Source organism: Leuciscus leuciscus, assembly GCF_965113295.1.
Source record: "Leuciscus leuciscus genome assembly, chromosome: 15".
In the NCBI taxonomy this organism is placed as follows: domain Eukaryota; kingdom Metazoa; phylum Chordata; class Actinopteri; order Cypriniformes; family Leuciscidae; genus Leuciscus; species Leuciscus leuciscus.
Window position 1 is genome coordinate 8761268 of NC_138739.1, and position 23191 is coordinate 8784458.

A 23191-nucleotide genomic window follows, 5' to 3' on the forward strand; every position below is an offset into this window, starting at 1 on the left:
CAAAATTCCTGAGATTCAGAGTTTGATCAAGACTTAAGACTTCAATTAGTACTTGACAGCACCATGAAGCGAATCCCAGTGCTGATGATACATTGGATTCAATAGTAGAGGTGTGAATAAACTCTAGCCATTTCATTCTTAACCACCGTTCAGTTGAAAAACAGAATAAAACTCGAGCGTTTGAGTAAGTGAACACACATCTCCAACACATACTGCTCCCTGATGCGTCAACGGTGGCTTTGGCCATGTGGTGTTTATAGCATAGGGGGCGGAGCTTTAGATTCTAGAGAGCATTTGATTGGACAGAAGATGTGATGAGAAGCTAAAGTCCGCGGTGATGTCATACAAATCCGTGATCCATTTTAGCGGAAGAGACTGTAAGTTTTGAATGCTTATGTAACCCAGTAGAATACAATTCGACAGTTAATGGGTTATTTCAATTTATTTGTTTTAGTCTTTAGTCAATTTATTTGTTTATTTCTTTATTTTATTGGTTGATGAGATTCAGAACGTAAGCTCACTGTTGAATAGTGAGCCTACGTTCTGACGTACAACCCAGAAGCGCTGCGCTGTTACACTACGTGAACTCGTGAAGAAAATGAAGAGTTGAATAAAGTCGTTATTTTTGTTGTTGTTTTTTGCGCACAGAAAGTATTCTCGTCATTTGATCAACTTTAGGTTGAGCCACTGTAGTCACTTGGACTATTTTAAACATTGTCTTTACTAACTTTCGGGGCCGGCAAATATCAATTTTCTTGCAGCCTATGGAGGAGTGAGACAGCTCTCAGATTTCATCAAAAATATCTTAATTTGCATTGCGAAGATGAACGAAAGTCTTACGGGGTTTGAATAGAGTGAATAATTACTGACAGAATTTTCATTTTTGGGTGAACTAACCCTTTAAGGTTAACATATTCATACTGAAAGCTAAAAAAGTTCAATTTTGATTTCAGTGGGCCTTGATTTCTAGTGAAATTTCACTAGTATTGGTACTAAAGAAATCTTGGAATTGTTTCCCATTTTCTTTTCAAGTTCTCTTTTAATGAAAGTATCAAAATAATGATAATAATAATAAACTTTATTTTATAAAGCGCCTTTAAAAGCAACTTCTCAAAGCGCTGTACACAAAATAAGCAATACAAATGTAACATCAACAATTAAATGATAATTTTTAAAAAATATGTCTTAAGTCTACCTTAAAAAATGTCATAGCTCTGAGCTTCCCTAAGATCAAGCGGAAGAGAATTCCAAAGGACAGGAGCATATGAAGAAAAAGCCCTGTCACCCATAGATCGTAAGCGTGTATGAGGAACAACCAACAAGTTGGATTGTGAAGAGTGCAGTCTTCCGAGTTGTGGTATAGGAAAAATGAACAATTCAGATCAATAATAAGGAGCCAAGCCAAGCAATGCTTTATATGTCAGCATCATCATTTTAAAATCAACTCGGAATCTGACTGGAAACCAGTGTAAGGACTCCAAAACTGGAGTGATGTGATTGCATACCCTGGACCCAGTCAATATCCGAGTTCTGTACATATTTCAGTTTGTTTAGTGTGGATTTTAAGACTCCAGCTAAAAGGGCGTTACAATAATCTATCCTAGAGACGACAAAGGAATTCATCAGGTTTTCAGCTACTGAGAAATTTAGCATAGGACGTAATCTTGCTATATTTCTGAGGTGAAAAAAAGGATGATTTAACTGTACTCTGGACAAAAGAATCAAATGAAAGACTAGTATCAAAAATAGAGGCCAAGCGATCGCAACAAATGACCAAGTGGTGAATGATAAATATTAAAGAGCAGAGGGCCCAAGACTGAGCCCTGGGGAACACCAGTGAGAACAGAGCTAATCTCAGACCTGAAACCGCCCATGGAAATGAACTGAGAATGGTCAGTGAAATAGGATTTAAACCACTTAAAAGCTGTCCCCGACACACCAAAATCTTGTTCAAGGCGGGCGAGTAATAGACTATGATCAACAGTATCAAAAGCTGCTCTTAAATCAAGAAGGATGAGAATGGAAATTACACCAGAGAAGCCATCAACAAATCATTGGTAACTTTGACCAAAGCCGTTTCAGTACTGTGGAATTTACGAAAACCTGACTGAAGAGGTTCAAACAGGTTATTAATTGTAACGCAAATGAGAGGCAACAACATGCTCAAGTATAATAATAAGTGTTATAGGTGTTAATAAGTGTCTCTTTGGTCGCCTCAGCCTCAGTCTGATTAAGGTTTGATTCACTGAGAGTCTTCATCAAAAAAGCGTATCCTGATCAGGGGACGAGTCTTCAGCTCCACTTGCCTGTATATAAAAAAACACATTCACAAAAGGTAAAAGAAATAAACCGGATTGATGTTTGTTACACAAAGGCTTGGAATTGCAAAAAATAACTAAATATCATAAATATCGTAAATATCCTTAAAATGTAAGATGTTTCTCTTCACATTTAAAACAATAATTCATCTTTCATAAAGAACCTGCACATTTAAATGCTTGAAATATTATTTAAATAAATTATGCTAAGTATATAATAATATAAAATGTAAATCACACACAAACATTTAATCAGCGCACAGATGTGAATCTGTTTTGCAGTCAGACAGATTCAGTTGATGTAGTTTCTCACCTGTTTATCGCGCTTCGTCCTGTTCGCTTCTGGAGGAAAAACAACAAACTCTATTAAACACTTTACTTTGATTAGAGTAAAACAATATCTTTTAAATATGTTTTTAAATCTCATCTTTCAATCTTATTAAATCATTTGTATGTTACACTCACCGTTCCTTCTTGCTCTGCGCTTGTAACAGTAAATCACAGCAAGAATCAGAAGAATAACAGCGACAGCAACAGCTGCATATATTCCTGGCCGGAATGGAGTCGGACCTGGACCTGGAAGAGCTAAAGACAGACAGTCATTGTTATTTACAAAGTGACTAATAATTCAACTTCAACAGTATTTTTGTCTGATATCTATTTATACATGTTTCTACTTTGGTCATCAGTTGTATGATATTGATTTAAGTGGTAAATGGCTCCATCTTGTGTGTTTTTGAAGAACTAGCAGCTAAAACAGCATCAAGCACTGTGAGATCAACTGGAAACACCAGCACAGAAACACTGACTATTTATACATTCATTTTTCATCTTAATTACATTAGTTAATAACTTTTTTTTTTTGCATGTGAAGAAGTATTTTGTCAAACAAACTTTACTGGGTTGATTTAAACATTTTATGAACATATTTTGTGTTAACTTCAAATCCACTGCACTTTGGATTCTTGGTGAACTAAAAAATAAAAAGATATATTTAAAATTTAATGATAATAAAAGGTGATAAGAGATGGTATTGACCAGAACAAAACAGTTTAAACTATCACCAATAGAAAAACTAGTTTGTTTTTAAATCATAATTTGAAGGTAAAGCTATAAATTACACTTTAAGAGTAAATGTGTTTTTGGAGAAATTATCTACACTACCAGTCAATAGTTTTGGTAAGATTTTTAATATTTTTGAAATGAGTCTCTTCTGCTCACCAAGGCTGCATTTATTTGGTTAAAAAAAAATATTATTATTGTTATGACAATTTAAAATAATGGTTTTCTATTTTAAAATGTAATTTATTCCTGTGATCTGAATCTGAATTTTCAGCATCATTACTCCAGTCTTCAGTGTCACATGATCCTTAAGAAACCATTCTAATATGATGAGTTGATGCTCATGAAACATTCATTATTATTATCAATGTTGAAAAGTTATTTACATTTTTATTTCAGGATTCTTTGATGAATAGAAAGGTCAAAAGAACAGCATTTATTTAAAATAAAAAACACATAGAAACAAAAACAGCTGTTTTACATTGTAATAATATTTCACAATATTACAGTTTTTATTTTATTTTTTATTTATCAAATAAATGCAGCCTTGGTGAGCGGAAGAGACTTCTTTCAAAAACATTACAAATCTTACCGACCAAAAACTTTTGGCTGGAAGTGTAGATGTTGTGTATGAATTAATATACAGGTAAATAGAAAACACCCCTGAGTGTCACGGCAAAAGTATTAAACACATTAATGATGTGATTGAAATGGACAAGACTTGCTTTTAAACATGAAGACTCACCATAAACATAAACACTGTAGATCTTTTCACTGATTCTGCTGTCGCTGATGATCATTAGTTTATAAACTCCAGAGTCTGTGTTTCTGGTGTTCTTGATGCTCAGAGATCCAGTCTGATGATACAGCTTCAGTCTGTCTCTGAATCTCTCAGTATCTTCATTACACTGGACATCTGCACTACAGATAAAACTGGAATCTCTAATGATTTCATTTTCTCCACTGATTTCAACGATGAGAATGCCATTATAATACCATCTAATCAGTAATTGTTGGTTTGTTTGAACACCAGTGTTTAGAAAGAATGGATCTCCCTCCATCATTACTTTCGTATCAACACCAGACACACCTGGAGAAGAAACCATTAACATTAGCCAAACAAATGCATAATAGTGCTTTGAAAATGTTTTTTCTACATATCATAAAGATTGTGAGTAGAGAGATATGTCTGGATTCACGGTGAACATTCACTTCATGAACATCATACAACCATGAATAAATTACACTTTAAGAATAAATGTGTTTTTGAAGAAATGATCGATATGCTGTGTGTGAATTAATATACAGGTAAATAGAAAACACCCCTGAATGTCACTGCAAAAAGTATTAAACACTTTAATGATGTGATTTAAATGGACAAGACTTGCTTTTGTAATGGGAGATTTTTGATTTTCATTACTTACTTTGATTTTCATTAACATACACAGGATTGACTTCTATGTGTGCTGCTGACCATGTGATATAATGATTAATGTGGAACTTCTGTGAGGCAGGAGAAGAGGGGGAGACGCCGAGGCCCTGACCCCTAAGGTCAAAGGGCTGTCCAATTTAGGACTTGCAGGCTGTAAGTTAAGCTAAACTAAAGTTCAGTGTATAATAGGATCACTGGTGGAGTGTCTTATCCATCTATGGAGTGTTTAGAGAACCTTGAAGATAACAGTATAAAGACTGGCCTGCCCCTCCCTCCTGGTCGCACTTGTTCCACAGACTGTACTTGTGACTTTTGTGTGGCAACTGGGCCTTCTTGCAAGAATAAATTACTTTTTAATGATCATTTGATTCCAGACTGTCTCTTACGCCAAAGATGATTGTTTAGTGAATTAAACTGCCACAACACTTTTAAACATGAAGACTCACCACGAAAAGAAACACTGAAGATCTTTTCACTGAATCTGCTTCTGTTGTTGATCAGTAGTGTATATTCTCCAGAGTCTGTGTTCGTGATGTTCATGATGGTCAGAGATCCAGTCTGATGATCCAGCTTCAGTCTGTCTCTGAATCTCTCAGTATTATTACACTGAACATTTGTACAGATCTTACTCTGATTTCTATTGATTAGAGCGATACGAATGCCATTAAGATACCATGTCATTCTGTCTTGTTGGTTTGTTTGAACACCAGAGTTTAGAATGACTGAATCTCCCTCCTTCACTGACACTGCCACTCTATCAACACCAGACACACCTGGAGAAGAAACAATTAACATTATCCAAATAAATGCATAATAGTGCTTTGAAAATGCTCTTTTTACATGTCATAAAGATTGTGAGTAGAGAGATATGTCTGGATTCACAATGAACATTCACTTCATGAACATCATACAACCATGAATATTATGATACTCCAGGAAATTGTGCCATTTCCCAAAACATTAACATGGGAAATTTTTTTATCGTTATTATTTTACGTTTAAATCTTACACTTAAATTACATGTTTTCATTTACACTTTTATTCACCCACAGTGACTCACACTAGTAACAACTGATGACATCACGGCTTGATCTTTGCTTGACCAATCAGCGGAAAGAGGCGTTTTATTCCCGCTCGTGTAGAGATTGAAAAATACAACGCGGTTATCCAGTTTGGTTTTACTGTCTTTCCATTTGGCGGATTACAACAAAGTTTGATGAAAACAAACAAAAATATATAAAAAAAAAAAAAAAAGATTTGCAATTTCTTTCTTTATGTTCATGAGCAGGGTCAAATGTGTGATAAATGAACGATTTCTTTGTTTTTCCGTTTAAAACAAAAACAAGAAAACAAATTATCCGAAGGTACACGGACCAATAAATAATGTCACTGCAAAAGTATTAAACACATTAATGATGTGATTTAAATGTACAAGACTTGCTTTTAAACATGAAGACTCACCAGTAACATAAACACTGAAGATCTTTTCACTGAAGCTGCTGTAACTGATGATTTGTAGTGTATAATCTCCAGAGTCTGTGTCTGTGATGTCCATGATGGTCAGAGATCCAGTCTGATTATCCAGCTTCAGTCTGCCTCTGAATCTCTCAGTATATTCATTACACTGAACATCTGTACAGATAGAACTGAGATCTCCATTGATCTGAGCGAGGGGAACGCCAATATACCAAGCAATATTTTCATGTTGGTTTGTTTGAACACCAGTGTATAAAGTGACTGAATCTCCCTCCTTCACTGACACTCTAACTTTATCAGCAGCACCAGACACACCTGAAGAAGAAACAATTAACATTAGCCAAATAAATGCAATATAGTGCTGTAAAAATGTTTTTCTACACATCATAAAATAGTGTTTAGATGTCTGTATTCATAATGTCACACAGAAGAACATCATTGATTTACACTGTAGCATCTGGACCAATCAGATACAAATTATTCATTATATTTAATGAATAATCCAGCAAACTCACTCTCCCAACAAAGGTCTATGAAACTTCCCCCAAAACTAACATCCCAAATGAAGCTAACACACTGGCAGAATCCGGTGTCCTGTAACAGGATCATTAAGATTGATAAGACCTTTTACGACCCCAAAAAGGAATTTGCAGAGGGCTATGCCGCTCAATTAAAGGGATAGTTCACTTTGAAATAAAATGTTGGTATGTTTTAGCTTACCTCAAGGGCATCCAAGATGTAGGTGTCTTTTTTTCCGCAGTAGTTTCAATTTTGATATTTTTAGGTCAAACCGTTCTTGTCTGTCAGTCATATAATGCAGGTCTATGGTCACCACCTCAAAGAGCAAGCACAGAGTCCAAATTAAAACAATTCCCCGTCGTTCAAATTAAACAATTCCCCATCGTAAGTACACATTGATGGCCTAAGACACGAAACGAGCGGTTTGTGTGAGAAAACAAACAGTATTTATATCGTTTTTACCTCTTGTACACAGCCACGTCCAAGTGATCTGAGAGCGCGGGCAGGTATAGATATATACAATAGAAGTCGCCTTGGCTACGGTTTCGTTCCAATGAACTGCAGTAGCCAAGGCGACATCTAGTGTATCTATACCCGCCCGCACTCTCAGATCATTTGGACATGGCTGTGTATAAGAGGTAAAAACGATATAAATACTGTTTGTTTTCTCACACAAACCGCTCGTTTCGTGTCTTAGGCCATCAATGTGTACTTACGATGGGGAGTTGTTTAATTTGGACGACGGGGAATTGTTTTAATTTGGACTCAGTGCATGCTCTTTGAGGTGGTGACCATAGACCTGCATTATATGACTGACAGACAAGAACGGTTTGACCTAAAAATATCAAAATTGAAACTACTGCGGAAAAAAAGACACCTACATCTTGGATGCCCTTGAGGTAAGCTAAAACATACCAAAATTTTATTTCAAAGTGAACTATCCCTTTAATTCTTTCTGAGGAAGAGAAATAAACCCTGTTAATCCTATATATTGTATATAACCACTTGAGAAATGTGTATGTATCTTATTTTCCTATCTAATGATTTTTGTTTTATGTGGTTTGGCTTTTGTATTCTTGTCAACTTTTGGATTAATGTTTCGGACTATGCATACTATGGTTAACCAAAATCATAAGTGTGGCATGTTTAGTCACTATAAACCCCAACCTTCATTCCCCATTTGTTAAATTACATTACATTTTGCTAACTTTATTAAAAGCATCTTAAAGATTCTTGTGTTAAACATCCAATCAAATTACATGTTCAAAGGCCTGCTTGAACAATGGGTCGTAAAGAAATTTCCCTCCAAAGGAAAACACTTTTTATTGGCTCACACACCTCCAGAGGGTGTGACATCTTCACGCTTTAAAAGTCACTGATCACAAGATCAGCTCTATCTCTTACTTTTTCTGGAATCCTGATGTGAAGATGATGCTGAACTAGAAGTTTCAAAGGACCCCTAAGCTTGTGCCAGGCTGCGGCCTTGTCTTTCCATTCACCAAAGATACTCTGACTCCCACTGGTTCTCTCTCATCCAGACCACATCAGCAAAGATCAACTGGAGCCTCAACAGATTGCATCAGGACAGTTTAATTAAAATGGGCGAGACATGCAAGTATCAAACTTAGTCTCATTATTTGCTACATTAAGTATCCTTACCCCTTTTAAAGAAGGGCGAGTTAGAACTAAACTGATGGTTTGCTCAAGGCTGTTGATCTGCTGAATTTCAAACAATCCTATAACTTCTTGCTTTCCTGTATTCTGCTTCAGCTCTCTTTCCCTTGGTAAACTGTATGCATGTATGTGTGTGTATGTTAGAGTAGTTTAAGTGTTTGGACTAGTTAATAAAATCTTGTTCATGTCACACAGTTGTCTGTGTCTCAAGCTCATAACTGGAGTCACTCATCATACAGATTTTTGCTCTTAGTAGTGCTGTAAATTAAGAAAGACATTTCCCATGCCCCGGAAATGTACATTTCTTAGAGTTAATAAACAATTAATCCTGAGTGTTCACGGGACAAACAGGCTAATTGATTGTAATATTAATTTACGACATTTAGTTAATTATATTAACTGATCCAAATATTCATAATCAATTATAACCAGTTATTATTGATTATTAATATTTCATAGAGCTAATACAGAGCTACAACACTTTCACTCATAAGAAAAAATTCACGAGGCTCATGGAACAACTTATGTTCAACTTATGTTATCTTACAACACATGAACATTATGAGTATTACCCATAAAAATACGTTAAAAAAATTGAAAATGACATTTTCCCAAAACATTAAGGTACAATGGAACGTTTATTATTGTAATCGTTATGATTTTTACTGTTTCAATCTTACACTTAAATGAAATTATGTTTTCTTTTACACTTTTATTCATCCAAAGCTACTTACTTTCATCCAAAGCTACTCAGCATTGAATGTAGTATTCAATGCACATTTGATCAGTTATGCAAATGTATCAACATTTACTCACGGTATGAAGCCATGTTACTTTTAGTGGTTGTTATACCATGTCACTACAACTGCACATTGACAGGGACATCTTTTGGCCATGTTTTGAATGAAGCATGGGCTGTGCCGCGAAATTCGTTCATCGTTCATTTTTATCGTTGACCAGAAAAGAGATCACGTCTTACATTGATGGAGTAGAAGACAAAAAATACATGAATATCCGTCGAATATAAAGCTAATGGAACATATTATGAAACTTTGTCGGTCGTTTTACCGGGAAAAGAGTTAGTAATGTATGATTGTCTTACCATGCAGACGTAAGCACACCAACAATAAGAAAAGATATCTAGAGACATGCTTCATTTTCGATTTTTGTTCAAAGATGAACGCAGATTCAGTGAAGTAAAAGTGATCGGTTGTTACTCTGCATTAGTGGCAACCAGCACCGTTGAAAAACAGAGTTAGGACACTCCCTTACGTTCACACCGCCGCCGGCCAGTAGCACCTCAATGCAGTACACGAGATCCAGGGGGCGGAGTTGGATCCAGATATAAGGGGTGGAGATTGGTAGGTTTAGGGGTGGGTTTAGGGATCAGGGGTGGAGATGGGTAGGTTTAGTTCTATGTAAGGTGGGAGGAGTTGGATCTGGATCCGACTCCTCCCCCTGGATTCATGTTCTGCAGTGAGGACCGGCGAGCGATATTTTTTTCCCCAGGATGGTAGGGGAAGGTAGGCATTTTTTAATAATTAAATATAAACTCATTTTTAAGTTTCGACTACAAACACAGGAAAACACAGCTATACAACATAGTTCAAAACAAATAAATAATTAGTAATTTCTGAACATTGACTCTCAGTCTTTATTCACCTTTTTCTCATGTTTTCTCAATAGAATTAATAAAAGTATAGAATATAATAGTATAGTTCAAATAGGGGCACATTGTAACGCAGTGTGACAACATGCCCCCGCCTGCACAACTGGGATTTAAACCCTGCTAGTGTCTTCTGCTAGTTAGCGAAGCATTATAGAACTATCTCAACTGTTAAATAACATATTGGAGATTAAAATAATATCAGATTTGTCTAATTTTAAATAAACACAAAAAATAGAGATGGAAATTTAACTTAACTAAGAAATTTACTTTTGCTATGGTTTAATAAATGTCTATGGATATCTTCCAAAAAAAAAAAATTTATATATATACATATATTTTGGCGCAATTTTTCTCTATATAGTGTTGATATGGCAACTAGTAAATACACCAAATTTGGTAATGCTAGCATGTGTGGAAGTATTTAAAACAAGTGTGTTACAACTAGCCTATGTTACATTGTGCCCCGCGCTCCCCTAAGAAAAGCGCTATATGTGCGTGTCTTCAGATTTATATTCCAAGTTCACAATTTCATAGCCTGTTTAGATCGTGTTTAGATTAGTCTTAGCTGTTTGGGGGAATTTTGTGACGAACATGTGAACTTGGGAGTAGGCTACAAATCTGACCAGCCTACGTTTCGTAAACTCATACGCATATTTAGGCCTATGCATTGCCTGGGTTTACTGTAAGATGTATGCAATATAATAAAACGGCACTATTTTGCTCAGCTGTGTGCAGTGCACTATTCTAGACTAATGAAAACTAGTGATGCATCATCATGCTCAGCTTTGACTTAAGGTCCATTAAATGATACAAACAATTACACAGAGGGAACTAGGTATGGAAAGCAGTGAGACATGTAATGACTATTGTACACTGCAGTTGAGTAACATTGACAACCACTGTTGAAGAATTTCCCTCATGTTAAAGTCTGAATGCTGTAATGCCCAGCAGAAAATACTCACAAATGGAAAAGTACCCAAAAGTCTGTAAATGCAGGTGCTGGGATGCGCTGGCAGAAAAACATGTTTTTCGCACGTTGGGCAGAGCGACTCTTGTGTTTTAACTATGAGGTGAATTATTATCCTGGCTCTCAAAACCAGGTTGCTGATTATCTTTCACGCCTACCTTTGCCTGCTTCTGATGAGGATTTTTCTGATACTGAACCGGAGTTTGTAGCATTTTTGTCTTCTGAAATGTCTGTTGTGTCTCCATCTGAATTTGCTTTTGCCTCTGCATCATGCTCAGAAATGTCTGCATTACGTGCTCAGATTGTTCGTGGAGGGCCTTCTTCATCAGCTGCTGTGGGGGTTGTTCTACGTCCATATTTTCAAGTATGTCATGAACTTGCTGTGCAAAAGGACTATGTGTTTAGAGGGTCACGTCTTGTTGTTCCTGTTGCATTGCGACGTGTCTTGGTGAATCTTGCCCATGAAGGTCATCAAGGAATAGTGCGTACGAAACAGTGCATTCGTGAACTTCACTGGTGGCCTGGTATTGTCTGCTTGGTTAAGGAACAGATCAAGAATTGTGAAGTTTGCTTGTCTTCTGATAAGGTCCCAACTGTTCGTGCTGCACCTTTACAACCTGTACCTTTTTCATCTATGCCATGGGAAAAAGTGGCTGTTGACATTGTTGGCCCATTTGAAACCGCTAACTGGGATTGTCGGTACATTATGACATTGATTGACTATCATAGTAAGTGGCCAGAAGTAGCATTCACTTCTTCAATCACAAGTAAAAATGTGATCAACTTCTTGACATCAGTTTTCAGCGGATTTGGAAATCCTCATTACATTGTATCTGACAATGGATGTCAGTTCAAGTCAGTGGAGTTTGCTGCATTTCTGAAAGATCGAGACGTTCAACACATACATACGTCAGTGTATCATCCAGCTGCAAATGGAGCTATTGAGCGATTCCATCGAGTCCTGAAGAGTTCTGTTCAATCTGCTATTCTGTCTGGAAAGCCATGGAAATCAACAGTAACTGAGTTTCTTCAAACTAACCGTGCTACTCCCCATTCTGTTACTGGACGGTCTCCTTCTGAGTTACAGTACTCTGTGGCAGAAAAATGTGTACTCATCTTAATGTTCTCCCTCTTCCTATTACTTGTAAGGATCCTGCTGTGAGTCAGAAAGTGTCATTGTCTCAAAAGAAGATGAAAACGTACACAGACCTCAAACGAAGAGCCTGTACTCCTGAGTTCAAACCTGGAGATTGGGTGCATATCAAAATTCCAGTTCAGGTTCCAAAAGGACATCCTAGATTCTCAAAGCCTTTGAAAATTGCATATCAACTTGGTACATGCACTTACCAGTTATCAGATGGGAAAAATTGGCATGCGTCTCATCTTTCTCCAGCTTGTACACCTATGGAAAATGTCAATGAGAGTAAACTGGTGTCCTTGCCCCTCTAGTCTGTTCCTTCCTCTAATGTGTTTCCTAAAAATGAACTTGTGAACTTGCCTAATCAACTTGCTTCTCCATCAGTTCCTGTAAGGTCTTCATCACGAGTGAAACGCCCTCCGCGTTGGTTGAATGATTATGTCACTAAATACAAAAGACATTGATTACCTTGTGCTAAATGAGAAATTAATTCTAGTTCTAATATGTCTGGTTACAGAATGTAGAATATATTGTTCAACTAATTGAATTGGATGTAAATATTGTAGAGGTTTTGCCTATTGCACCAACTATGTAGCCTAGAAATCTAGACGCACCCTAGCGGCAGCAAAATTATTTTGCAGCCAGGGTGGGTCTAGCAACTCTCAATAGACCTTTTTGCTGCAAAAACCTAAATTGGGTCAGGCCAATCACGTCGTGTATAGAGTAGGCGGGGGCGGGCTTAACATATGACGACAGAGTTGCGACGGTTCCTGCCACTTGAAAACAAAGAATGACGGCTGCTGCGGATGGAGAACAGCGGTCTTTCGAATCGGCTTTGGCCGCAACTCTGGAGGATTTGGAGTTAAGTTTTTCTTTGAGAAAAGAACAAAGAACGGCACTTAAGTCATTCTTAAAAAAAGGAAGATGTGTTCGTAGTTTTGTCGGACAGATTTAAAAGCTGAATCTATCGACTAACGTTAGCTCCGCTGTTGGGAAAACGCTCTGGTTGGTTGAAGCGCTGTCCTATTGTGTGCAGAGGGAATTTGAAAGACAGCCGTTTATCCCACCCATCAGATTGACCGTGTCTATGGTGAGTTGCCAGACTAAACATCTTGATGTACGTCTGGCTTGCCAGGCTACCAACTATGTATTTTGGGTGGAATTTACAGTTTTGAGTAAAGGGGGAATGTTGTGTTGATGTACTTGTCAGGAGATGGCGCTGTAGTCCACATGTTTCCTATAAAAGGTGTAGAGTAAGAATGGAAGTTGTTGCACCTGCTGCCTAATCATGTAAACGCCTGGCACTGTTGTATTGCTTGTGGGTTTGAATAAACCTTGAAGTAAGAAACTTTCTTGTCTTCATGATTACAAGGACTTACACATAACATATACATGATGGTCAAACAGCATCAGTGTTTAATGATGAATTTACAGTTCCTCAAACGCTATAGAGGTCATCACACATCACAGATTACACCACAATATTTACTCTGACACTACTCAGATCAGACATCTAAATACAACTTAAGTTAATAGGCTATATTAACCATACACAAGAGTCTATAATGAGAATAATGTGATTAAACAAAAAGCAATATAAAACAAATATTAGGGGAGAGCGGGGCACAACCTAACGCTTTTTGACTTTCTCAGTTTGTGTAAATCTACTTATGGTTCAGAGTCTTTATTTTTTCCCACATTAATTTCCCACATGTCTAGTACAATTATGTGGTTTTGTTTTATTAATACAGTATATACTTTTTTCTTGACATACCCCGAAAGAATGGAAGTGAAATGTGACAACATGCCCCATAGGTGGGGTACATTGTAACATGTGTGGGGCACATTGTAACATAACATATGACAGCTTAAAATGTTATCTGATCTAATAAAAAAAATATACAAAACAAACTAAAATATTTTCTAAATAAAATACAATTAAAAAACTTTTTCATATAAAATAATGGCAATTTTTAATAATTAAATATAAACACATTTTTGAGTTTTGACTACGAACACATGAAAACAGCTATACAACATAGTTCAAAACAAATAAATAATTAGTCATTTCTGAACATTGACTCTCAGTCTTTATTCACCTTTTTCTCATGTTTTCCCAATAAAATTAATAAAAGTATAGAATATAATAGCATATTTCTAATAGGGGCACATTGTAACGCAGTGTTACAACATGCTGCTAGTGTCTTCTGCTAGTTAGCGAAGCATTAAAGAACTATCTCAACTGTTAAATAACATCTTGGAGATTAAAATAATATCAGATTTGTCTTATTTTAAATAAACACAAAAAATAGAGATGAAAAATTAACTTAAGAAATTTACTTTTGCTATGGTTTAATAAATGTCTATGGATATCTTCCAAAAAAAATAAATAATTTTGGCGGATTTTTTTTTTTTATATATAGTGTTGATATGGCAGCTAGTAAATACACAAAGTTTCGTCATCCAAGCATGTGCGGGAGTATTTAAAACAAGCGTGTTACAAGTAGCCCCGCGTTAGGTTGTGCCCCGCGCTCCTACATAAAACGTGCGCAAAAAAGCACTGTGTCTATCCCATGTTTTTGAGAGAACAAAATCGTCACATCCTGGGAATCTGGCGCAAAGTATCGATAGTAAACATGAAAGTTGCGGAAACCCCAGTAGCAGTATTAACATTAAGTGACATGGCATCTGACGCACAGAAGCCAATGGCACATGTCACTATGCATTTTGGCACATCCGGTCTTCATTGGCATGTGCCAGGGGATAGTGGCCTGTGCCACTGTACGTGTGAGTAAAAAAATTAGTAAACAAAGTCCATTGTAGTTATGGAGGTTTTCCATTGAGTGTCAGATTGTTCGATGTCATAGAGCCGTTTTTAAACGAGCTGACAGCGACGATTAACGTCATTCTACTTTTCTAAGCGAGTTTATTATATTTAACCGACTTCAGATCGATAGATTTATACGAGTTTACACTAATGAAAAAATAATTTGTGACTGTTTTTGATTATTTCACTGCAGGGAAAACAATAAATCTGTGTTGCATAAAAATGAGGAAGCAAGTTCATCATTCATTGGGATTTAATGGATCAGATTCTATTCTATTCCCCACACCGGAAGTAGATCACAACACCAACTATCAAACGTTTTGACATTTGACGCAGTGAATGGGTGTGTTAGAAAATGTAAGCGCCACCAATAAATCAATGTTCAAATTCAAACTAATGTCTTCAACACTTGAAAAATGCAAGCTAATAATTTTAATGGAAGTTATATGAGTATGAAGAATATGTTGTTACCAAGACAATTAATTAGACAGTTGACATCATTACTTAAGACATGTTTTTTATTAATATTAAAAAGTTATAGCCTAAAAAATACATTTAAAAATAAAACAGGTTTTGTTTTAAATGAGGCTTAGTTTCAGGCCAAAACTGCAGTTTCTCATTCACATTATATAACCGTAACATACTGATTGTCCACTAGAGGACAGAAAACATTCAAACACCTGTTTTGTTCTGTTCATATTAACACTGATCACAACAGCGAAACTGACAATATAATGTAACAGACATGAAAAATACATGACATTAATATCTGCATAACAGACAAGATCACGGATAATGGGAACATGTTCCATCAACTTTAAAATAACCACACACAAGAAATGTTAGTTTGAAGTTTAAAGAAACCCTTTGTCATTATACTTTTCACAGGCTTGCAGAATCATTTCAAACACATTTTCCAAAGCATTCAGGGATAATGTCGCTATAGACAAGAGCTTTCAGAGATCTGTCCATCCTTCAACAGTGAGTTTGTCTCCTCTGGCACATCTTCTCTTTCTAAGGAATCTGTAAGATAGGATAGAAAAGGTCAGTTAAATTAAAGTGCTGGTTTCATCTCCATCTAGTGTGGATGTGACCGTTACCCAAATATATACAAGAAGGGAGAAATACAAAACAAAAAGAGATTAGAACAAAGAACAATAATTTACATCAGGTGCTTTTAAATGTTTAGCTAATATTTGGCAATTGATTCTGCCAATAGATATTGAAATGATTAATGAAAATAAAAAAGCATTGCATTGTTGTCTCCAGCACTAGATTATTAAATAAAAATGGAATGCAATATGGGAACGGTATGCCAAATTTAACCAATAAATCCAGTAAAAATGTATTACTTTTTTAAACTTGTTCACATAGTGCCTATATGCACTTTAATTCCCACTGAAGTGCCTTGAAACGCGCAGCATTATTCATTGTGTTGACGTAATTCCCACTTAAACAGGAAGACAGGGCGGACAGCTCCTCCCCTTTTTTTAAATAGCCAATAGCGTGTCGTTTATATCAGGACTCGGCCAGAGCTGTTGAGCTAGGTAAAGCTGCATTTGACAGCTTATGGCAGTCTAGATTCCCTTTTTAGATTTAATATGAAACTCTTATTAAAGCAAAACAGTGATCATAATCATGCTGAGGATGTGTTTGAAAAGTGTGTTATTTATGTTGGTGTTTATATGGTGTTATCTGTTCTACTCGTCAGTGCTGTTTCTAATGCCGAGTTTGTCTAACCGTTTCTCCTCCATATTGCTTTAAAATACAGCATTCTGTGCAGAATTCAAATGGTTCGATATGTTTTCTGGTCTGTGGCGACTCGATCACATGATCCGATCTGTGCTGTCGTGTCTTGGACCGGAGCTGCGGTGGTTCACGTCACACTAACTTTGCTAATTAAATTTTTAAACTCATTTGCAAGTATTGATAGTGTGTGAGAGTTCCTTTTTTTTTAACCTGCCTCATTTGGTCTCTTTTTTCCCACGCACCTATTACCTGCAGGTGTGCGATGGTGACTGCTATAATTAACATATTCATACTAAAAGACAAAAAAACTTCAATTTTGATTTCATAGGGACTTTTACACTGACAGGTTTGAGCTACTCACCTTGGACAACAAATGTCTTGGAGGTCATATTTCTCCCCTTCTTGGTGATATTTAGTTTATAAATGCCAAAGTCTGTAGGTCTGATGTCATTGATTGTGAGATATCCAGTTTTGCAATCCAGGTGAACTTGGTCATCATGATCGTGACAACCGCTATTGTTCAGTTCATCCAGTCTGGCGATGACTTTAAAAGGATTAGTTTGATCTGTGCCTGATTCTACAAACCTCCACTGTAACACATCGAAGCTTTGTATTTTAGTGATGCCAATGTTTAGAGTGACGGACTCTCCCACCGTCACTGACACGGTCTTCAGTTCATCTATCTCAGCAACGACCTCGTCTGCTGAACAGGAATAGAGATTGTTTAATCACTTTGTAATGGTTTTTGATGACAAAATAGACACAGTAAAACAGTATCTTTCCTGTACTCAGCTCAGTGTCTTGTAGACATGTGCCGATATATACGGTAACACGATATATCGCGATAATGAACATGCATGGTATTGTTATCGTGAGCACTTTAAAATACAGTGAATAATTATATATTACGATTTATTTCGATTTTTAGAATGCGAAATATTGATTTGATTAATAAAATCAATCAAATATTGATTGAAATCTCATTTTATTCGATTTGACAGAATTTATTACACAGACCTTTAGGCTACAGCGGCCATGACTTTTTTCAGAAGCTACATCTGAATTGGTATTACTATTTAGATATATTTACTGACAATTTATCGCAGCTCAGCTCATGAATGAATTAACACTGCAATAACAATTGCATAAATAATGCTATTAAATGAATGGGTTTTAAATAGGTATTAATTATTTTTTAATGAATATGGAAATATGAATTTTTTTCAATGACATGTTCCTCTAAATAATAAACTAAAACTAGCGGCGGTAAATGTCTATATGAGTAAGTCATTGAATCATTCATGCGATTCCTGATTCATTCAGGAATAAAGTAAATGGCTCTCTTTATGAATGGTCCATTGAATCATTGGTTCACCCGATTGATTCGCTCAAACATGGATTCATTCATAAAAGAAACACCGGTGTGTGTTGCTCGGAGACGCACAACAGTTCTGCTCTGGCTTTATATTTTTGTTGGCAAAATTTAGCAAAAACAGACAATATTGTGTCAAAAATATAACACAATATTAACCTTTTTTATTGAACTGTTGTATAAAATCAATAACACATTTGCTCTCGTGCAATTCAGGACAGAAAGAGCACTCGTGTGATATTGCATAACTACATCATATGGCATAAATATGAGACAAAAACTGTAAGAAATGTAAGATGAACTACATAGGTCTTATCATTTTAACACATTCTTTTTTTCCATAAATTCCATATGTCTAATCCACAATAATCTCATACTTTTTCTACTTTCTCACTGGAGGTCATACTTACCCATGTGATCTGTATTTCTATATTTCCTGAGGATGATGAATAATCCAACAACAGCCACGGCTAAAACAATTACTCCACAGATCAGCACTATATAACTGGATGATAAACCGCTTTCTGTTTTGATCGTCGACTCGACCACTGTAAAACGGTAGATCAGAGAGGGTTAACACACAAATCTTGTGAGTATATCCAATAACTGAGATCTGAAATGGGTCAAATTACTAATTTATGGGAAAAAAATTTTTATTTATGGGAAACCTGAGAACTGAACATAAGAGGTATTAATAATATGGAGCAGAACAAATCAGTGCTGTGGTACCTGCACATGTGTGACAGAGTGTGTTGATGTCCAGATGTGTGGTCTGGTTGCTGATGGGATTGTTCAGCACACAGCTGTAGGTGTTTTTATCCTGATATTCCACCTCCAGAGGGAGAGAGAGACTGATGCTGAGATCAGACGCACTGATGCTGGACAATACACTGATTCCTTTGTACCAGGAGAGAGTCACATGACTCACATTCACCACTGATGAACACACCAATGAACATGATGATGATGATGATGAACATTGTGAAGAGTCACTGCTGATGACAGGACCAGGCAGAGGACCTGGAAAACATGAGAGAATAAACAGAGAATGAGCAATTACATGTGAATCAACCATAGGCTGCAAGGAAGCACACAACATGGGAGATTCGGAAAATCAGGAGAAATTCACCATTACTGCATTGGATGATAAAAAAAATCAGGTGCTGCACTTTATATTGATTTATCCAAAGTATTTGATTCTGTGGTTCATGATATTTTTTTTTGCAAAGGCTCAAATGCATAGGTTTTAGTAATACAGTGTTGAAGTGTTTTTTTAAACTATTTGACTGGAAAAACTCAATGTGTGTCAATAGATATTATTATTCTACTCCTCCAATAGTACGGGTAGGTGTTCCTCAAGGATCTATTTTGGGACCAATTTTGTTTATATAAATGAACTTGATGTAGGTTCCGAGGTTGCCCAAAGTGCCTTACATTAAAACAAAAAAGAATAAAAGATAAAATATAAAACATACATAGTAACAAATCTCACACCACAGACACCACATATACCACATCGATCGAGATTATATTTCTATTTTTTTTATTTGAATCCTTTCTCATAGTTAAACTCAACTTGCTCCTTGCTCAAGCTTTTTCCACCATTCTAAATTGTAAAAAAATAAATAAAATAAACTTTTTCGTAGGCTGATCTATTTCAGTTGAACACAATGTCTAAACTTGATATGCATGGTCAAGGGGACATACTGAGCAAACATGCAGAGTTTCATGAATTTCTGATGCTCGGGGTGTCCATATATATCACTAGTTTAAAATCTGTGTAAAATGCATTGATTATGCATAAAATGCATTAAAGTTTCATAAAGTTTAAAGATGTCTAATCAAATTAAAGTCATTTCAGTTTGCAAAGCGATCTGTGATCTCCAAATGACCTATTTACATATCCTAATGATATGTAAAACCCTTTTGTCAAGTGTTGCTGTCCAATTCAAATTAAGAGACAATATAATTTCTCTATTGCAATATAGTAGCCTATAGAATAATACTACCATACTGAGACACATAAATGCTGCTTTTATATTTGTATTACAAAGCAATGAAATCAAACCTAATGGAAACTATGTTTTAACTACTCACCAGACACAATAATACTGATTTTTTTGGGTTCGGAATCTTTATCGCCAATATGTAAAAGTTCATAAAGTCCAGAGTGTTCAGTTCTGATGTTCATGATTGTGAGATCTCCAGTCTGATCATCTAACTCCAGTCTGTCTCTGAATCTCCCATCAAGAACATCATCATATAATGAGACCTTATTGACCAGTCTGTTGATCTGAGCTATACGAGTGCTGTCAGGTCCAAACGTCCACAGTATCAGCTCAGCTTTCTGTGTTTCAGTAAGACCTGCATGTAGAGTGACTGAATCTCCCTCCAACACTGACACTGACTTCACTGGATCAACACCAAACACACCTGAAGAACAAACAAACAGAATCTCAAATAGAGGTTTAAGGTAATTTCTATAAAATTCAAAGGGTAGTAGTTATAGCAACGATTGCTTGCATGCATTATCCTAACTCTCCTCATGTGTGTTTTTTTTTTTTAACCTACCCGAGCTACCGTTTGAGCACCAATCTTTCGCACGCTTTCATTTCATTTCATTTCAGTATGGATGGTAAGCTCTCCGACGAAAAATAAAATGATAAAATTAATAAATAGAGCCAAATCGCGGAAACTGCAAAAACTGCCCATTTTAATATCAATGCCAGGTAAGATAGGCTGCTATCTTCTCTGCTCACATAAGTGGGTTTATTATAAACAGCCACTAATGTGAAGTTTTAATGTGGTTTTTAATAATAAATGAAAGTCATATAGTAGCCTCATTTATATAAAAACAAATCGTAGGCAATGTGCTACGTCAAGCCTGAATTCTGTCAGATGTATGGGGTGCCGTTTGTAAAGCGGCTCACACTGAAAATAACAGCAACATTTTGTCACATTTAGCTTCAAACAATGTTTAAAAAACTGGTATGAATTTTTGACGGTCACTTATTACCACATTTACAACAATATTAGTCAACTTAGAAATATTTTAAATAGTTAAATCTAAATATTAAATGTTACACCTAAATGTTAAATCTAAATCTAAATGTTAAATCTAAATCTAAATGTTAAATCTAAATGTTAAATCTAAATCTAAATCTAAATGTTAAATCTAAATGTTAAATCTAAATGTTAAATCTAAATGTTAAATCTAAATCTAAATCTAAATGTTAAATCTAAATCTAAATGTTAAATCTAAATCTAAATGTTAAATCTAAATCTAAATCTTAATGTTAAATCTAAATGTTAAATCTAAATATTAAATCTAAATATTAAATCTAAATGTTAAATCTAAATCTAAATGTTAAATCTAAATGTTAAATCTAAATCTAAATGTTAAATCTAAATCTTAATGTTAAATCTAAATATTAAATCTAAATATTAAATCTAAATGTAAATCTAAATGTTAAATCTAAATCTAAATGTTGAATCTAAATGTTTCAGGTGAAACTAAATATTTAACAAATATGCAAATTCAAAATGGTGGTAATCGGATTTAGATTCAACATTTATATTTATATTTATATTTAACATTTAGATTCAACATTTAGATTTAGATTTAACATTTAGATTTAGATTTAACATTTAGATTTAGATTTAACATTTAGATTTAACATTTAGATTTAGATTTAACATTTAGATTTAACATTTAACATTTAGATTTAGATTTAACATTTAGATTTAACATTTAGATTTAATATTTAGATTTAACATTTAGATTTAGATTTAACATTTAGATTTAGATTTAACATTTAGATTTAACATTTAGATTTAGATTTAACATTTAGATTTAACATTTAGATTTAATATTTAGATTTAGATTTAATATTTAGATTTAACATTTATATTTAACATTTAGATTTAGATTTAACATTTAGATTTAGATTTAGCATTTACATTTAACATTTAACATTTAGGTGTAACATTTAATATTTAGATTTAACTATTTAAAATATCTCTACGTTGACAAATATTGTTGTAAATGTGCTAAAAAAGTGACCATCAAAAATTCATACCAGTTTTTTTAAACATTGTTTGAAGCTAAATGTGACAAAATGTTGCTGTTATTTTCAGCGTGAGCCGCTTTACAAACGGCGCCCCATACAGCTGACCTTCTGTAACGCCCACATCAAAAAAAAAAAAAAACGCACGCACATCTCTGTAATAAACACGGATATGTTTATTGTTTATATGTTTTATAGTTCCGTCCAAATCGGTAGGCTACATGAAATCCCAGATCGACGTCGGGTGATAAGAATTGAGACTCTTGAGATTATAAACACTGTTTTAAATGTTAATATAAAAACCCTAATGCCCAAATCCTCATTTTAAGGAGACTTTGCCTTTGGGCAGTTAAACTATACATTTATAAGTAATTACTGTAGTTAAATTGGGTAATGCAATAATCAAAGCATTTTAAAATATTTCGTTAAATTGCAACTGTAGCCATACGTGCACTTGAACCCGAGATAAAATTAAAGCGAAATTCTCTTGGCTACTCACCATTAAAGAATAAAACACAGATAAATAAAACACAGGTCATCATACTGATGTAGATCAGAGTGAAACGTGGTTTAAAACCTAGTGTAGCTCATCGTTCAGTTGCGTTCTCGGAGTGTTTATCCTTCAGTGCTCCGTTTCAGACAGACAGCGACGATTATCATTTTATCTAATTTTATCTGTAGCCTAACTATATTTTTGAAATACTCTTAATGGTTTCTGCCTTGCTTGTAAGTAGCCTAGGCTAAATCTGCGTTTCACGGGTAAGTTGGTAGAGTATCAGGAAGTTCCTCGGTTAAGATAGCCTATTTAATGGAGAATGTCAGTGTAACCCGGTAAACTTGAATTACCTGTTTTAATGAAACTGTTTCAAGTTGTTCTGTGGTGTGAGTAAAATGCTAACTAATAAACACAACGCAGGGTGT

The 23191-nt window shown here is 35.2% G+C and overlaps 2 protein-coding genes across 6 annotated transcripts in view; both read right to left on the reverse strand.

Moving 5' to 3' along the window:
* LOC309476045 (uncharacterized protein) overlaps positions 1-23191 on the reverse strand; it is a 66096-nt gene that overhangs the window by 17734 nt on the left and 25171 nt on the right. The window contains exons 1-6 of one of the 4 annotated variants that reach the window (XM_082139179.1): positions 22770-23069; positions 20301-20636; positions 18933-19223; positions 18614-18751; positions 17193-17531; positions 15580-16105 (exon numbers count right to left, since the gene is read on the reverse strand). The exons of 1 other annotated variant lie outside the window; for it this stretch is intronic. In XM_082139179.1, the coding sequence (XP_081995305.1) occupies positions 16023-16105; positions 17193-17531; positions 18614-18751; positions 18933-19223; positions 20301-20636; positions 22770-22812 (1230 nt within the window). In that variant the 5' untranslated portion in view covers positions 22813-23069 and the 3' untranslated portion in view covers positions 15580-16022. Of the gene's footprint in view, positions 1-15579; positions 16106-17192; positions 17535-18613; positions 18752-18932; positions 19224-20300; positions 20637-22769; positions 23073-23191 lie in introns of those variants that run through there. 2 more of the 4 variants (XM_082139178.1, XM_082139176.1) reach the window with 2 other exon arrangements.
* On the reverse strand, positions 1016-9753 carry LOC309475099 (pregnancy-specific glycoprotein 22-like). Of its 2 annotated transcripts, XM_082137715.1 has the most exons (7): positions 9584-9753; positions 6274-6603; positions 5259-5585; positions 4126-4470; positions 2784-2903; positions 2632-2660; positions 1016-2306 (listed from the first exon to the last, which is right to left on the reverse strand). In XM_082137715.1, the coding sequence occupies exons 1-7, from the start codon at positions 9636-9638 to the stop codon at positions 2259-2261; spliced, it is 1254 nt and encodes a 417-aa protein (XP_081993841.1). In that variant the 5' UTR covers positions 9639-9753; the 3' UTR covers positions 1016-2258. The 2 variants fall into 2 exon arrangements, with proteins under 2 accessions (XP_081993841.1, XP_081993842.1); XM_082137716.1 differs by lacking the exon at positions 4126-4470 and having other exon boundaries at positions 2784-2894.

Bases quoted from the DNA above. Each gene is read 5' to 3' on its own strand.
- LOC309475099 (XM_082137715.1), bottom strand. From the start codon at position 9,638: ATGAAGCATGTCTCTAGATATCTTTTCTTATTGTTGGTGTGCTTACGT. The intron at 6,604-9,583 runs GTAAGACAATCA...TTTCTTCTTCAG, and splicing joins GGTGTGCTTACGTCTGCATG to GTGTGTCTGGTGCTGCTGAT. The intron at 4,471-5,258 runs GTGAGTCTTCAT...TTTCTTCTCCAG, and splicing joins CTTCAGTGTTTCTTTTCGTG to GTGTGTCTGGTGTTGATACG.